At 35.2% G+C, this 17,801-nt stretch overlaps 1 protein-coding gene and 1 long non-coding RNA gene across 4 annotated transcripts in view; one reads left to right on the top strand and one right to left on the bottom strand.

Moving 5' to 3' along the window:
• The window catches only part of NBEA (neurobeachin), an 809,664-nt gene that overhangs the window by 64,089 nt on the left and 727,774 nt on the right, over window positions 1–17,801 (bottom strand). For all 3 annotated transcript variants that reach the window (XM_069079971.1, XM_069079972.1, XM_069079973.1), the window contains exon 46: window positions 10,575–10,694. In XM_069079971.1, coding sequence (XP_068936072.1) covers window positions 10,575–10,694 — 120 coding nt within the window. The remainder of the gene's footprint in view (window positions 1–10,574; window positions 10,695–17,801) is intronic.
• LOC138154981 (uncharacterized) overlaps window positions 8,905–17,801 on the top strand; it is a 20,642-nt gene continuing 11,745 nt past the window's right edge. Inside the window, exon 1 of the long non-coding RNA XR_011166726.1 lies at window positions 8,905–9,038. This is a non-coding gene — a long non-coding RNA (uncharacterized lncRNA). The remainder of the gene's footprint in view (window positions 9,039–17,801) is intronic.

Here is a 17,801-nt window from a genome sequence, read left to right as displayed (position 1 = left end):
AAATGCTCACCCCTTTTCATGATGATTTCTCTATCTCTACAATCTATAGTAATCTCTCCTTCATACCACTTTATTGGTACTTCTTATATTTGCTTGTTATATTCTGATGTATATTATTACTATTTGCATACATATCATGTTTATACCCTTACTGGATAAGCAACTCCTTAAGGATAGTGATCATATTGTATTTATCTTTGTAATTCACATGGTACTTTAGCACAGTGTATCTCACATAATAAAAGCTTGATAAATGTTTACTGAATCAATGAAAAGATAAATGAATTTTACATGGATGCAAGAAAATACCTTCATGGTAGAACTGTCAGAGCTTAGCAGCTGTCAGTATATAGGGGATGAGGAAGAAGGAAAAATCAATATAACATCCAAGACTTTGAGTAAAAGTGACTAGGATATGGAAGGCTAGGTAGATGGTCAGGTTTGCAGGGGAAAGTGAGAATGGGATCTTTTGACATTGCAAAGATACCAAAAGAGCATAAAGGATGTCTCTTAGTGATACTGCATAGTACCGACATGACTAATGTACCTTCCCCACCAATCATATCTCTTTTCATTGCTTTCCTATATAATTCTTTATTGGTAATATGCTATAAACTAGCCATAATTAGCCAGTCTTCTACTTGGGAAACTGTAGGGAAGAACCCTTGGGGAGAGACTTCCAAGTTGTTGCTTAGGTGGCTACTCCTGTGGAAGAGAAAAATTAAGAGAGGAAGTCACCAGGGGTTCAGGAAGACTTTAGGAGATCCATTTTATGGCACAGATTGGTCTTCATTTTCATGATGTGATGGTGACTTTTATTTAAATCATTAGAAGGCACAATAATACCTGTACTGCAATCACTGCCCTCCCCACTCCCACCCATGTCCTGTAACCTTATAGTAAAGCCAATGACCCTTAATCCCTGACTCTCCAATCCTTGCAAGGAGGTATGTAATGGCAAGCACAGAAGTAGTTTATACCTTGTTTCATCTACTGAATTAACACCTTGTTTCATTTCAAGTTTCTTTTAAGCCTTGTATCAAGTCTGTTAAGAAACAGAACATGTGAACCCTAGAACCCATGAACTCTTGCAATAGGAAGGGAAGGAGCGAATGACCATATATAAGGAGAGGCCCAGGCTAGAGATAGCAGAACTGAGAAGAGGACTCTTGTGGTGGCAGAGTCAAGGAGGAGAAACCTTGCGTGGTATCCTGGCACTCTGTTTGTCTGCTCTGTGTTGATGTTTGTTTGTGATACTTTGTACAGAAGCCACAGGAAGCCCTAAAAGAGGATTTTCTTGTTTTATGTTTACATAAGTCCTGAAGGAGGGTTGTGAAGGTCCTGGGACTTTAATGATGATTTGTGTTGACCTCTTGGACCTTTTTTGTGGGTCTTTGTTGATTTCTATGTTGATGATTTGTGTTGAGTTCTTAGACCTTGTTGGTGGATCTGAGTTGATTTCACAGGCAGACAGTGAATTGATGATGGTGCTGGCAACGTGCATGAATATTACTGTGGCTCTGTCAAGCTTTGTCTTCCCAGAAACAGGAACTGTGAAGGACTTAAGGTGGACTGGACACTGTGAACTTCAATATGGAAAGGGAACTAGATGAAGAACTGGACAAGGAACTGGGAGCTGCCTGCCTTGGAACCCAGGTGACAGTTGGAGCTGGGACCATGGAAGAGGAACCATGGAAGCTGAGAGTCAGCCTTGAGTCAAGCTGAAAGAAGACTTTACTTGGATACTGTGTACTGACTGAGAAGATTATGATTTACTGTGACCTAGGGGTGGAAAACTTTGACTTTTGTACTTTGTGACTGAATTAAGAATTTTGTGATTGACTAAATGAATGTATTTTGTTGAAAACTATGTGACCACTTTGGTGAAAACTATGTGGCCATATTAGTGATAAGTTGTTTAGTTGTGACATGGTGAATGCTGTATTTTGATTTTCTGTGATACTCTGTAACATTGTGAATGCCATACCTTGATTTTCTGTGAATGCTTTGCTCTGATTTGTTATTGAATAGAGAGTTCACTATACTATGTAATAAGAACCTTGAAAGCTGTTCACAGCAGTAGTCCTCTGGAAAGCTGCTCATGCTTGGCTTTACAAGGTGGAACTAAGAGAGGTAGTAGAAGGCAAGGGGGAGGGAGAAGGGAAAGGAGACAGTCTTAGAGGAAGACATGGTGCTGGTCATTTCTCTTGACACTGGGATGCAGCAATAATGTACAGCATGTACAAGAGGGGCCCAAGGACCTGACAAGCACGGCGTGGCACAGCACACAATTAGGTGTACTAGGCCAGGAACTTAATGAGGAAGCACAGGATGTCCTGTTGGGGGTGTGCTGCTGGACTGGCAAAGGATGTTTCTGATGTAATATGTTTGAGTATATTTATGTGGAGATGTGCAGTAGGCAGCCAGAAATACAGGGCCATAACCCAGGTCTAGATAAATAGGTTATGAAATTCGGGTTTATAGAGTTTGAATATATAGGTCAACTGATGGAGGTAGGTCTTCCCACTACTCTACTGAAACTTTTGCGGAAGGTCAGAATGAATTCTTATTTGCTAAATCCAATGGTCTTTCTTTAGTTCTCATCCATAATTTTTCTGCTGGTATGACACTACTGACCACTTATTTCCTTTTTCCTATCCTCTTTTCTGACTTCCATGATGTTGCTATCTCCTGGTTCCCTTCTTATCAGTCTGAATACTTCTGTTCATTTACTATTTCATCTACCAAATTGAAAAGAAAAATTTTGTTCTATAAATACAGGTGCTTTCCAAATGATATCTTGTTTGTACACAGTTGTTTTTATGTTGTCTCTTCCATTATAATGTGAACTTCTTGAGAGTAGAGACTGTCTTCTTTTTGCTTTTCTTTGTATTACCAGTACTCAGCACAGTGCCTAGTGCATAACAGATGACTGATAAATGTTGGCTGAACAACTGATTTGTTCAGTATATAGATGCAATCATGTAGAGGAATTAGAACTTGGAGTTACATAAGGGCATTCATACTCTGTTACATTAGAGTTTATAGAGCTCTGATCCCTTAAAAATATTTCCAGACATATCTCAGTGAAAACCACTTATGGAAAGTGAAGAGAGTTGGAAATAGCAGTGATATTGGGCAATGCTTTTACCATCTCTAAGCCTTGGGCTTATCTGCAAAAAAGAGGGATGATTATATGATTTTTAGGGTCTCCTCCAACTCTATGTCTATGATCCTATAATCTAGCAGTCAGTAATAATAAAAGCAGATTGTATCCATATAACACTTTAAGGTTAACAAAGCACTTTTATCTCTTACTGATATCTGAAAGGAGAATAAGAGGGAAAATCTCTAATATGTTAAAAACCTCTAGTGCAACTACTAAGAACATATTTCAGTAATAAGGAAGAGAAATCTGTACTAAACATGAAAATGCTTTCACTGAACAAAAGTTACCATTTAAGAACGATTTAGATTTATGTGTATCAGAAGTGTCAAATAATTTAACACCACTACATATACTGATAAGTCAAACTTTAAAATAAAATAATAATCAAAGAATGTAGTTGTTATAGCTCTGTACCTTCCTTGCTTCCTTGAAATCAAACCTAAAGAATATATTTAAGAATAAATTGGGAAAAAAGAATGTATTTATGATCACTAAATAAGCAGCTATGTACAAGGAAAAAGGAAAAGGTTTAGAAGTTGTAAAAAACAGCAATTATTTATTCTATTTTATCATTCATTTGACAACAATGTTTATAACAATATGTAATAGAAATTGCTCACTGAACTTTACTAAGATCTTACTTGGATGTCTCATTGTGGTATGGAGCCGATCCTGGATTCTTAAATGCTATATATCATTGTACTTTTGGCAGCTACTGAGCTAGAAAGACTTCAAGTACAGCCCTGCCAACAGATTTTGTGTGTCTGTGATCTGAGATTCAGCCAAGATAAATATAGACAATCTCATCACCAGAAGTTTGGTTGATAGGTAATCTATTGATTTACTTTTGCCACGTGGATTCATGAAACCTTCAACTAAGACATTAAGAGGTTGTAACCCTTATACAAATCACAGCACAGATTTTTGAAATTTTAAAGTATGTGCATATTATTAAAAACAGTTTATGATTAGAGAGATTTATAACTTTCTTGGAAGTTGACTATACTCTGGCTGTTTCTACTAAATAGGTTAAAAAGTTTAAAATTCCATCCAACGATCTCATTTTTCTATATAATTAAAAAATAAAGAGGCAGTGAAGTGGATAGAGGGTTAGCTTTGGAAGCAAGAAGAATTGGGTTCAAATTTTACTTCAAAAACATAGTATAATCAAGGTACAATCTCTGTGTGCCAGGCAATTTTCTAAGACTATATAAATTATAGAGTTTTTGGTCTCCTTTATTGTGGAGACCTGACCAAATCAAAGGTCTGCCTTAACACACAGGCGTGCTGGGAAATGTTTAATAAGAAGCTTTTTGAGAAAAAAAAAAAAAAGAAAATACGTCCACAACACACTTTTAAGTTTAATCTGTATTATTACATCTCTCCCACCAATTTTTTAAGTCTGGAATATCAACAAAATAATAAATTAAATCCTGATTTATAGTGTTTGCTGATTTCTGAGGTACAAATGCCCAAAGTGAAAATTTAACAATCAATTGGGTTTGAGCTGGCTCTATATACCCAAGCCCCTGCCCCTCAACAAACAACAGATTAGAAACTGAATTTTAGGAAGCTATTTGATAGAACTGATGGTTGTTTTGAGATAATATTTGGGGCTACAGGCTTGGTCACTATGTTTCCTTCACAAAAACCTATATTTTGTTATAGATTTCTTTATTTTATTATAGAATTTATTATATTGGTATGCTATTTGATGTCAACAAGTATTTTAAATTGAAGAGCTATATAAATTGAAAATTCCATTGAACTTTAATATTTTCCTCAATTTATTATACTCCAATGTTTTTGATATTTTTCAACTAATAATCTCTTCCATTCCTTTCTCTCTCTCTCTTTTTTTTTTTGCTTTTTTGGAGGTCAGGGCAATTGGGGTTAAGTGACTTGCCCAAGGTCACATGACTAGTTTTTGTGTTGTGTCTGAGGCCAGATTTGAACTCAGGTCCTCCTGACTCCAGGGCCAGTGCTCTATTCACTGTGCCACCTAGCCGCCCCTCTTCCATTTCTTTTCATGCACTACTCAGTAAACCAGGTTAGATTTCCATTTTTCAATAGAAATATAACTTTCAAAGGATTTCATGTAGCTTACAATTTCACAAATAAAAAATGCTAAAACCCAAATGTTTTTAGAGAAATGACAAAATTAGTATTAACAGACATTTTGTGTCTGTAAATGTGATTCCTAGTTTATTTTAATAGCTATAATAAAACCCCAAGGTACAGTTAATAATATTATATGCCTTCTGTCTACATATAAGAAAACATCCTCAAACACATTTTCTAATTTATAAGCTTATGACAAGTTAGAGCTGCTGAGAAATTAGACTTAAAAGTATGTCTTAGAGTGATAGAAGACCGCTATTAACACTATCATAATTGTATACCTTTTACATCAAATCTGACATTTCAGTTTAATATGTTTTGCTAAGGGACTATATCACTTTATGGTTTTTTCAGTGAAATCAAATCCATTCCAGACGTTTCCACTTTTCTAATATAATTCACTGAAAGACTTTAAAGCTGCCATCTTTTTTTTCTTTCTCTTTTCCAAAAGATTAATCCCAGGGCATCCATTAATTCTGCAAGAGCCTCATTATGGGTCAATGAGCCAGTGGTGAGCACCTCCATTAACTGTATGAATTTATACTATGTCACCTTAATGACATTTTGTCACTGCTACCTCTTCTGACATCTACACAGCTATTGAAAAAGAAGCATAATAAGTTTGTAAGGCATTAGGAAATATTAGCGCAAGAAAAATAACTTACTTGGATTTCAATGCTATCAAAAAGTGTCCTACAAGAGGGAGGAGTAAATGTTTGAAAGCTAAGTGGTCAGACTAAGGCTATTTCTAGAAAACTTGTATCTGGAAAGGTCACTTTAATCTGCTACCCAACTTGTACTCATTATCAAAGAAGAAGGCTGACATTAATAAAGATAAAATAAAACTATTTTATGCCAGTTCTCCCTTGTGTATTACCAGGCTAATAAAAATATATGCTCTATTGATCGAATTAAAATCAAGACAGGGAATGTTTTTATTTGTAAATGATCCAAAAATATGTATTTCAATATGTCAGTGAAAACAAGTAAAGGAATTTCTGTTTACTACATATGCTTAATAAAGACCAAGACATAAACAAGTTAATATAAATGTAGTACGTGTTTATACACACAAAGAAGCTTAGAAAAATTAAAATTTCATTTTAGTAATACATCTGGTTATTTTGAAAACTAGGCTATCAATTGACTAGCAATTGATTTTGAATTGATTATGTTTGAATGAATTCTATCATTATCTTTTCATAAGTTTCAGCAGTGTGGGGTACAGACCATATGTTAATACTGATTTGCATCTTAGTTCTGAAAATACTTTTATATAGAAATAACACAAAGAAAACTGGAGTATTCAAATACGTTCATTCTATTCTGATAGTTAAATGTAACATGTATAAGTAATATCTTCTAAATTTTTGTATATAAAGATCTATGTTTTAATTTTTTCAAATAAAATTTCACTTTTTTCAATCAGTAAAACTGTCCTCTCCCCCTAATTTAAGTCTGGAAAAAAACTGTTAAAACATGTATACACCAGCAAGGGAAATTTCTGCATTTACTGGTAAATGTCTGAAATATAAATATATAAGTGTATATATGTAAATTCTATACTTTGATGTGTATGTGAGTACATGAGACTCTGTAGTCACCAAGGTGAGTAGCATGTTTCATTAATCCTTTAGAATTGTGGTTGATCATTATGCTTATCAGAGTTATTATGTCTTAAATTTGCTTTACCTTATTGTTATTATATAAGTTGTTCTCTTGGTTCTATTTACTTCACTTGGTGTCAGTTCCCACAAATTTTCCCAGGTTTCTCTGAAACTATTCCCTTCATTTCTTATAGTATAATAGTAAATCTTATATCATATAAAGTGCTGAATTGAATATGTGCTGAGTTAAACCAGCATTTCAAATGCAAACAGTGTTCTCTGTAAGGACCCTTGCCAGCTCTAATAGTCTCGTTTCTATGATTCTAAAGAGAAAGAAATGTGTCTAGTCAAACTTATTGATATTAATTTTAAGAACAATGAATATTTGTCATTATACCCATTATATATTATTAACAATATCTACTATTCATGAATTAAAATAAACTATAGTTTAATCAGAGAATTAGGATAAGAATTTAGACCATTTGTAAGGTGTCCCTAATACATTTCCCACCTCCTTTATAAAAATCCTTGTTTTATTCTTGCTATGCCTATTTCAGTACAATAGGACAGGTTAACATTTCTATTTCTTCATTATAAACCTACAGTAAAATAAAAATCAGTTTTTAAAATGTTAATTTTGAACTATGACTCAGTGTTAATTCTGATATAAAACATCTGAGTGAAGCTACTGGATAAAAAGCTATCCTGTTCATCAATTCTGTCTAGGCATGAAGGGGTCTTAACCTAAGCAGGAAATTGGCAAAATTGGGGGAATACTGAAAGACTTATCAATCCTTTAGTAAGGTGTTAGTTGTAAAAAATAAAGTAAATGGGCTTTAACAACATTCTTTGCACTTACAAAGCAACTAACCCAGTTCACATCCTCATCATTTCTTAACTAGACTACTGGGGTAGCTTCCTAATTAGTCTCCCTGCCTCAAGTCTCTCCCTGCACCAATCTGTTCTTTATATAGCTACCCAAGTGACATTTCTAAAGCACAGGTTCCCCTGATCAGTAAACTCTAGGGACTCCTAATTACCCTTATAATAAATCCAAACTACTATGTTTGGTATTTAAAGCCCTTTACAATCAGGTTCTATCCTGCCTTTCTAGACTTTTCAGAAAATATTCTCTAATCATACTACAATAGAGTCAAATGATCCTGCTTGTTCTTCACACACGAATTCCATTCCTGTATTTCCATGTTTTCCCCCCATATATGCCAAATACTCCCTTAGATTTCTTTCAAAGCTCACTTCAAATGCTGTCTACTACAAGAGGCCTTTCCTGATTACCCAATCTCCTAGTGCCTTTCTATATTTTGAATACACTTTTATACATTCTTATGTGTATACATTATTCCCTCCAGCTCTGTGAAGGGTAGAGACTGTTTCATTTTCTTTCTTCATATCCCTAGTCCCTATCATTGTATCTAGCACATAGTAGGCACTGAATAAATGCTTGTTGATCACTTGATTTCCAAACCACTTTTCCTTTGAACTTCCAAAAGAGATAGGAGTGAAGGGTCAGTGAAATCATGCCCACTGAGAATCCTAGATATTTTTTAACCCAACTAAAATAAAAATTTTAACAATACAATTGAAGTCCAACAAAAACAATTTTACTATTTCACCTTTATAAATATTTTTGGGCAAAAACATGGAGCTGTTTTCCAAAAACTCTTTGAGATTTAGTTTTAATTTTAATTGTTTACACATTATAATGTCAGTCAACCAATAAACATTTATTAAGTGCCTACTATGTGCTAGGTACTTTGTTAAGCAGTGTGGATTCAAAATGAGACAAAAAATAGCTCCTGCCCATAAGCCTGCAATCCATAGAACACATTTTAGCAGAACAGAATGCATTTGTTGTAAATTTTGCTGTTTCTTTCAATAGTTTTCTGGTTTTCTCAGAACTGGGGTAGGAAACCAGTTCTTAGTATGGGATGGCAGAAAAGGGAACTGAGACTGAAGTCAGAAGCCCTTGAGAAAAGTGTTACATACTTATACAGAGATACTTAGTAATATCAGTTTTTAATTTATATCTTCTGGAATTTTCACTTCACAAGTCCCAAGTCATTTCCGTAGGGTGGTTGAAAGCATCAGGAGTGTTCATCCCCACCACAGAGATCAAGGTAGGGGCCCCTGGTAGGGTGGGGGAGGGGAAGCCACTCAAATAAAGGATTTGGTTGTTGTCATATGCCTTGGGGCAAAGGTTTTTAACCTGGAGACTGTGAACTTCTTTTAAAAAATATTTTTGATAGCTGTATTTCAATATACTTAGTTTCCTTTGTAATTCTATGTACTTTATTTCATGAATTTAAAAATATTATTCTGAGAAGGGGACCATAGGCTTCACCAGACAAAGGCATTCATGGCACAAAAAAAAAAGGTTAAAATTCAAGAGAAATAAAGATTCTTTAAATCTTCAGGTCAGTTTTCAGTGAAAGAGTACACTGCTGGAAGAAAAACGTAAGCTTTCAGAGTGTCAAAAATGTGGGACATACTTTAGGTTTTCTTATCTTTCCTAATTATGCTTGTGCATTGTTTATGCATTAATATTGAGAAAATACCTACTGATAGGAATAAAACCCACAAGCCTCATCCTTAGATATAGGATTGTGGTTTTTTTTTTCCTTAAGAAAAAAAGTCAAGATAGCTGTTCTATATTTATAAAATCCTCTTACACTTAAGTAGCAGAGAAGTTGCCTTTCTGAGGTGTTTTGCAGACTACCCACAAATAAAGGATATAAAAAGCAACTAATTTTACTATCTTTCGTTGGTTTCATTCAGACCTTAAAAGGTTTTATAACATCAATTTTTTCTATTTCATAATGTGACAGTAATGAAACAAATTTGCCTTAAAATAAGAGCTTAAAATGAGGTACATCTAAACTTCTGTACAAATCTGATCATGTAGCCTTATTACCAGGGAAAATGAGAACCATGAGAATAAGGGAAAGATTTTATTGTTCAGATTCCTGAAAGATTTTTTTTTTTTTACAAGATCCCATGTAAATGTAGAATAAACCTTTGTATTTAACAATAGTTAAGTAATAACGACTGTAAAATTACTCTGCTCTCGGCTGTTTCTGTATATTGTGTGTATGTTGGTTTAATCTAATGTGTATTGTTGCATAATATCCCCAGGCACAGTCAAGTAAAAGCTAAAGCTGTACAGAAAAGCCTACATTTTAAATGGGTCTTGTCATTAATGCTTTATTAATTGCCCCAGGCTATGCAAACCCAGGACTGGGCAAGCTATAACAATATGACACTTTAAGGTCAAATCCAATTCCTGCTGTGTTTTATGGAATAGACCAAATATTGAATTAACAGCAGGAAAGAACAATTTATTGGGCTTTTCTCTCCATCTCCTGATTATTTGATCTAGATTAGATTGGATTTTTAAAAGAACAAAACACCTTAACCATAGAATAAAAAAGAACCTTTAATCATTTTCTATTGTATACAAGATTATTTTCAAACGCTTAGAGGTATACTATATTCTTTAAAAATTATGGTAATGTGCTGAGAATGAAATGTAAAATTTTTCTTATTCTCATTTGAAAAGAAAAAGAAATATCAAAACTGAAAGCACATAATTTAGGTTTCAGTAGCTGCAATGAAGGAAAAAATATCCTGTAGTCCTTAACTTCCCATATGCTTACCTTTACATCTGATGTATCTCTTTGGCTTGTTCTCCAAGATCTTGCAACTGATGAGAAGGTTCTATCTGGATGGTCAAATTTCCCATCATTTGCATTAAGAAAGAATGTCGTGAAAGGTTCCTAAATTAAACAAACAAACAAACAAACCACACAACATTAATTATCATACATCATCTTAGCAGATGGTGAGAATCTTTACAAGTTGTAGTGATAACCACCTTGTATTACTATGGTACTCTGAAATTTCGGTGATTTAATGAAATCACAGTTTCAGGATTCCCTCTACTGATTCAGGTAACAACCTTTTGAAATTATTTAATCTACTAGTTTACCTCAGTTCAAAAAAAATTTTTTTTGCTTGTTTTTGGAGGGCAATTGGGGTTGAGTGACTTACCCAAAGTCACATGGCTAGTAAGTGTGTTAAGTGTCCCAGAATGGATCTGAACTCAGGTCCTCCTGACTCCAGGGCCTGTGCTCTATTCACTGTGCCACCTAGCCAGCCCCAATTTTTTTGCTATCAAGAAGAAACTGTCCTAGGTTGGATAAAGCCTTAATACTTTTTTCTTTAGTTATTTAACTATAATTCATTTGCTTTCTCCCCTTTAACATGTAATTTTTCTTAATATATATGTGTGTATACAAATAGAGGAGAGAAGGAAGGAGAGGAAAGGGAGAGAGGAATGAGGGACAGGTAAGGGAGAGAGGGAAAGGAAGAAAGAGAGGGAGAGGGGGAGAAAGAGAGAGAGGAAGAGAGGGGGGAGAGAGAGGGAGGAAGAGAGGGGGGAGAGAGAGAGAGAGAGAGAGAGAGAGAGAGAGAGAGAGAGATTGGAGTGAGTTATTGAAGAATATATTCCATAGTGCTGTGAAGGGTAGAGAAATACTATGAAAGAGACAAAAGATAAAAGTAAGATAGTGTCTGAGGCTTCACTGGTTACCCATCCAAAATATGCATTTATGACTGGATAATGAAGTTACTAAGAAATTTGTTCTGCAAATGATGTGAGAGACAGTCACTTCACTGAAATTATCACTGAAGACAATAATAATATAAACAAAAACAACCTTAAAGGACATAGGAACTCCATTCAATGCACTGAGTAGTCTTGACCACAAAGATCTGATAATAAAACATATCTCCCTCCTCTATACAGAGAGGTATGAGAGTGGAAGAAAACACACAGTGTTAAAAAAAATCAATGTCTTTGTCTGTTTTATTTAACTGTACTTTGTTACAAAAGGGAGATTTTATTAGGAATTTATAGTGATGTGAAGAATACAAAAGGCATAAATAAAACATTAAAGAAAAAGAATTAAAATTAAGTTGAGAGAGAATGCTTTTTGGGATCTTTTTCCTTCCTATATTTGCTCTGTTGGCACTTTAGTGACTACTTAAACATGATTAGAATGAAATTTGTGGTGATTTGCTGTATCTTATTCCCAAATAGGTTCAGTCAAACAAATTGCCAATGTTTATAGAACTGTGATGGTACAATAGAGTCTCCACACCTCCTACTTCCCTATTATGTTATATGGTTCTGACTCTGAAGTCAATGTAAATAGGGAAAATATCCATGAATACATTAGAAATTCCATAGTTGTATTCAAAAAGCTTCTTTTCTTTGTGGATTTAGTTAAAAGAATTCTTTTCTCCATGGAATTTTATTTCTATTCAGTTAACGGTATCTAACACTGTGCTCTATATTTAGTTGGTGACTGATAAATCTTTGTTCAATAAATGATTGAATTGTGTCTGATTAAACCAGTAAATCCAATCCAATCCAATGAACATGGGGATACAATTAACAAAAAGAGTTCCTGTCCTCAAAGGGCTTACAGTCTAAAGGATTAAAGCCAAATATTATAGTTATATATAAAAAGCAACTATTTACATCAATTTATTCAACACATTTATTTAGTGCTAGAGGTAAGACAGAATATATAGGAAATCACCTGAACTCTCAGATTTACCTCCTAACAACTATAAAGTAGCACCTCGAAACAAATTCAACAATGGCAAAATAAACAAAAAGACAGGCACCTTGCAGACCTGGTATAGCACCAACTGAGTGGCCAGGCCTTCTGTTGCACCTGAGCAACACTAAGTAGTCAGAGCCTGCAGCCTTCAGCACAAGAAGCTTGGGACAGTATCACCTCTACCCCAGGAGCAGAGCTCAACTTTAAAACAAAATAGGCTGAAGAAATGAGCAAAAAACAAAAACAAAACAAAAAATAATTTTGCCAAACAAAGCTATTATTGTGATAGTGAAGATCATAACACAAACTCAGAAGAGGATAATAATGTCAAAACATCCACAAACAAAACCTCAAAGAAAAATATGAACTGGTTTCAGGCCCAAAAACCAAAAACAAATCCAAGACCAAAACACTCCTGGAAGAGCCAAAAAAAGACTTTCAAAATCAAATGAGAAGGAGGAGAAAAACTGGGAAAAGAAATGCAAGTGTACATGGAAGAGAATCATGAAAAAGAGTCAATAGCTTCATAAAGGAAACACAAAAAAAGGAAAAAGTTGTATAAAAATTTACTGACGAGAACAACTCCTTAAAAAGAAGAATTAGTCAAATAGAAAAGGAGATAAAAAAAATTAAAAGAAGAAAATAACTTCTTAAAAATTTGAATTGGATAAGTGGATGTTAATGACTCCAAGAGGCATCAAGAATCAATCAAACAAAATCAAAAGAAGGAAAAAAAAGATGTGAAATATCTCATTGGAAAAACAACTGACCTGGAAAACAGATCCAGGAGAGAAAATCAATGAATTATTGGACTATCTGAAAGTCATGATCAAAAAAAGGACCTGGACATCATACTTCAATCAATTATTAAAGAAAACTGCCCAGATATCCTAGAAAGAAAGGGTAAAATAGACATTGAAAGAATCCACTGATCACTTCCTGAAAGATCCCCAAATATTAACTCCCAGGAACGTTGTAGCCAAATTCCAGAACTCCCAGGACAAGGAGAAAATACTGTAAGCAGCCAGAAAAAAAAAAAAATTAAAATACCATGGAACCACAATCAGGAATACACAGGATTTAGCAGCTTCTACATTAAAGAATCAAAGGTCATGGAATACGATACTCTGGAATGCAAAAAAACTAGGATTATAACCAAGAATCACCTACCCAACGAAAATGGTCATGCAATGAAATAGATGACTTTTAAGTTTTCTTAATGACAATACCAGAGCTGAATAAAAAATTTGATTTTCAAATACAATTCTCAAGAGAAGCATAGAAAAGTAAAAAGGAAAGAGAAAACATAGAGAGTCAATAAGACTAAACTGTTTGCATTCCTATACGGGAAGATGATACATGTGATGTTTAAGAGCTGTATCACTATTACTGCAGTTAGAAGGAGTATACAATGCACTGGGAACAGAAGGAAGAGAGTAGCAGAATGGGGTAAATTATGTCACATGAGGAAGTACAAAAGACCTACTACAGCAGAGGGGAAGATGGAGGGGGCAGTGCTGGGCCTTGCTTGAACCTTACTGGCTCAAAGCAGGAATAACAGTGAGTTGGGTATAGAAATCTATCTTACCCTTTAGGGAAGTAGGACAGGAAGAGATTAAGAAAAGTGTGTTTGGAGGACAAAAGGGCTTTGGGGGGGGGCGGGGCTGACAGAAGGCAGGGCAACTGGGGGAGGCAGTAGTAAGAAGCAAAGCACTGATGAGGAGGGAAAGGCTGGAGAGAGAGAGAGAAGGACAAATAGGAGGGAAAATAGGATAAACACATTTACTGAGTGCTACTACATACATGAAACATTTTGTGAGGTTCATTTGTACAGGGAATACTTCTTAGGATCATCATAATTCAACAATTACAGGGAGTTTAGACATCAATTAGTTCAACCTTATTTTATAGATAAGGAAACAGGTTCAGAGGGGCTTAAGTGATTTTCTTAAGAGTACTGGCAGAGTCAGACCTGATGCTGGGAAAGAATGAAGGTAAAAGGAAAAGGGGATAGAAGAAAATGGATAGATAGTAGCATGGAAACAACTAACATGAACTTGGACTGACTTCAAGAGATAGTGGAGGATAGAAGGACCTGGCATGCTGAGGGGTACATGGGATCACGAAGAGTTGGACATGACCAAATGACAGCAGTAGCAGGCAGAGTCAAATTTGAATCCAGGTTCTCTGACTCAAATCTAATGCTTTTCCCACTATACTATGTGTCTTCCTCTTATAGTTAAAGAAATAAGGGATAGATACACAAGAAGTTAAAAGTTAAATAAGACAAGAATATTAATGATATCATGTGGCAACATGGATTCTTCTGGGTCATTATGATTCAGCTTGTGAATGTCTTGAATGAATGAAGGATTGGTGATCTGTTACTTCTCCCTAATCACACAGACCTAGAAGATGGTCTTACATGCTCTTACTTCCAACTCTGCTCACTCATGATTGCAACCAAACTATTCTAAATTCATACTATCCTTGATAGGCATCAATGTAAAGTATATGATGTCAATATTTTCTTATTTTTAATGTTTGCTCTTCCTTTGTTTTTCACTGAGAGCAGATACTCTTTTCTTCCTTATAAATGTATCTATAATATTTTGTTGTTTTTTTCTCTTTAAAATATTTTTATTTCTTTCATTAAATATTTCCCAATTACATGTAAAATTTTTTAACATTCATTTAAAAAAAATTTGAGTTCCAAATTCTATCCCTCCCATGGTTTTCCCACTCATTGAGAATCTATTCTATTTAAAACCCTTGCTGTGTACAGTGATGTTGTGTAAGCCATTTCCCTTCTCTGGAAGCAGTGTCATCTATAAGATGAAGAAGTTAGACAAGTGATCCATAATGGGACTTTCAGATCTAACTTTTTATATTTTTTCCCATGTGCCCATACAGACATTCTAAAAGCACAGTAGTATAAAATGCAGGCTGTTAGCACCTTAAAAGCCCCTTCCTCATTGCCTACACCATGTTCCTTTTTATCTACAACTTATACTGCTAGAGTTGTGTTTTTTTCTTTTATTAATTTTGGGCTTTACTCATGTCTTCCCCTACTATCTCCTTCACTCCTGCCTCACAGGAAGAAGTAGCCCTTCTCCTTGCTGAGGCAAACACCTGCACATGCACAAGTGATCCTAATCCATTATTTTTCTTCACCAGATTGATCCTCTCCATCATCCCTACTTCATTAATCTTCAGTTTCTTTGATGCTTTCCTTGCTGCCTACAAAGATAGCAAACAACACTCTTAATGGATTCACTAGTTTATTGTCCTATATCTTTTCTTCCCTAAGTGACTAAACTTCTTGGGAAAGCTGCTATAATCTTTGCCTCCATTTTTGTTCCTCTCACCCTCTTCTTAACTTCCTATAATTTGGCTTCTGACTTCATCAGTCGACTGAAACTGATCTCTCCAAAGTTAACCATCTCTCTTAACTGCTAAATCTTTTCCCAGAAATCCTTCTTGTTGACCTTTCTGACATCACTAACACTAGATCAAAGATGTCCAACACCTGCTGCCGGTTGCAACACTCCCAAGCAGCCCAAAACAAATTAAAATGTAACTGGGAAATATTAATGAAATAAATATAAATACAATAGAACATAGATGACATTAATAATATGTGGTTTCCTAAGTCAATATGTGGTTTGCCAGGATCCTTCTATAAGATTTAAAACAGATCTCAATTGTTCTGCAACCTCAAGTTTTTAGAGTCTTCTGAGCCACTCTGAGATCGCCATAATTTGCTCAGTCACACAGCTAATTTTTTTCGGAGGTGGGACTTGAATCTGGGTCTTCCTGATTCCAAGGCCAACTTTCTACTTCACAGAGATAGTGAGGTGGAGCAGTGTGAAGAATGCTGGATTTGCAGTCTGGAAGAGGCTCAGATACTTACTAGCTGTGTGATTCTGGGCTTAAATGACTTCACTTAACCTGTTTTCTCATCTGTAAAATGGAGATAATATTAGCAGCTACCTTCCAAGGTTGTCGTGAGGATCAGCACAGTGTCTATATAAATATTAGCTATTATTATCATTTTTATTACTGTTACCATTAATAAAAATATTTTTAAAAAGAAAAAACAAAAAAAATAGATCTATAAGGAAGAAGAGTGCCTACTCTCAGTAAAATACTGTTTACATCTGAGTTTGATACCACTTCTATAGATCACTCTCTCCTAGCAGCAAGATAGCACAGTGGACAGAGCTCCAAGCTTAAAGTCAGGAAGACCTGAGTTAAAATCTGACCTCAGACACTTCTTAGCTGTGTGACCTTGGAGCAAGTCACTTCACCTTTGTTTGCCACAATTTGCTGCCCAGGGTTGATGTGAGGATCAAGTGAAATAACAATGGTAAAGGGCTTAGCACACTGCTTGGCACATGGTAGGCACTATATAAATGTTAGCTACTATTGTTATTTGTAATAATACTCTCCTCTCTAGTTCTTCCAGATATCGATCTTTCCTAGTTCACTTCCTAACTCTCTGACTATTCCTTCTCAGTTTCCTTTGATGGATCTTCATCCAGGTCATGTCTGCTAAATTACAGGAATCTCCTAAGGTTCTGTCACAGTCCCTCTTCTCTTTTCCCTCTATACTACTTCACTGGTGATGTCAGCTCCCATGGATTAAATTATTATCTCTAAACTGAAGATTCTTAAATCTACTTATCCCACCATAATTTCTTTGCTGACCTTCAGTTTCACATCTCCAACTGTTTATTGGACATCTTGAACTGTCCAACAGAACTTGAAGTGTTCCATAGACATCTCAAACTCAATATGTCTAAAACCAAACCCATTGTCTTTACCCCAAACTATTCCCTCTTTGTCAAGAGTACCACCATTCTTCCCAGTCTTGAACTCATTCAACATATGTATTCTGTTCAAATCTTATCATTTCTACCTTCACAATATGTGATGCTGCTACCACACTGGTAGAGGCCATCATCACCTCTGGCCTGTACTGCTAAAATAGCCTACTGGTCCAGGATCAAATATAAAATCCCTCTGTTGGACTCTTATCGTCCTTCACAATCTAGCCTCAGTTTGATGTTTTCATTTTTCATATATTTTACTCCTGACCCACATATACTCTAAAATACAGCTGTAGTGTCTTCCTTGCAGTTCCTTGCCAGCGAACTCTCCCAACTCTATACCTTTTCAATGGCTATCCCCTAAACTTGGAATGTTCATTTTTACCTCTGCCTCCTAGCTTCTCTGGCTTTCTTCAAGACA

The sequence above is a fragment of the Petaurus breviceps genome, unplaced genomic scaffold (genome assembly GCF_028583685.1).
Source record: "Petaurus breviceps papuanus isolate PSGF00001 unplaced genomic scaffold, PetGlider_PUasm1.0 91133, whole genome shotgun sequence".
In the NCBI taxonomy this organism is placed as follows: domain Eukaryota; kingdom Metazoa; phylum Chordata; class Mammalia; order Diprotodontia; family Petauridae; genus Petaurus; species Petaurus breviceps.
The sequence above is the reverse complement of the archived record's forward strand: the minus strand, read 5'-3'. Positions and strand labels throughout refer to the sequence as shown.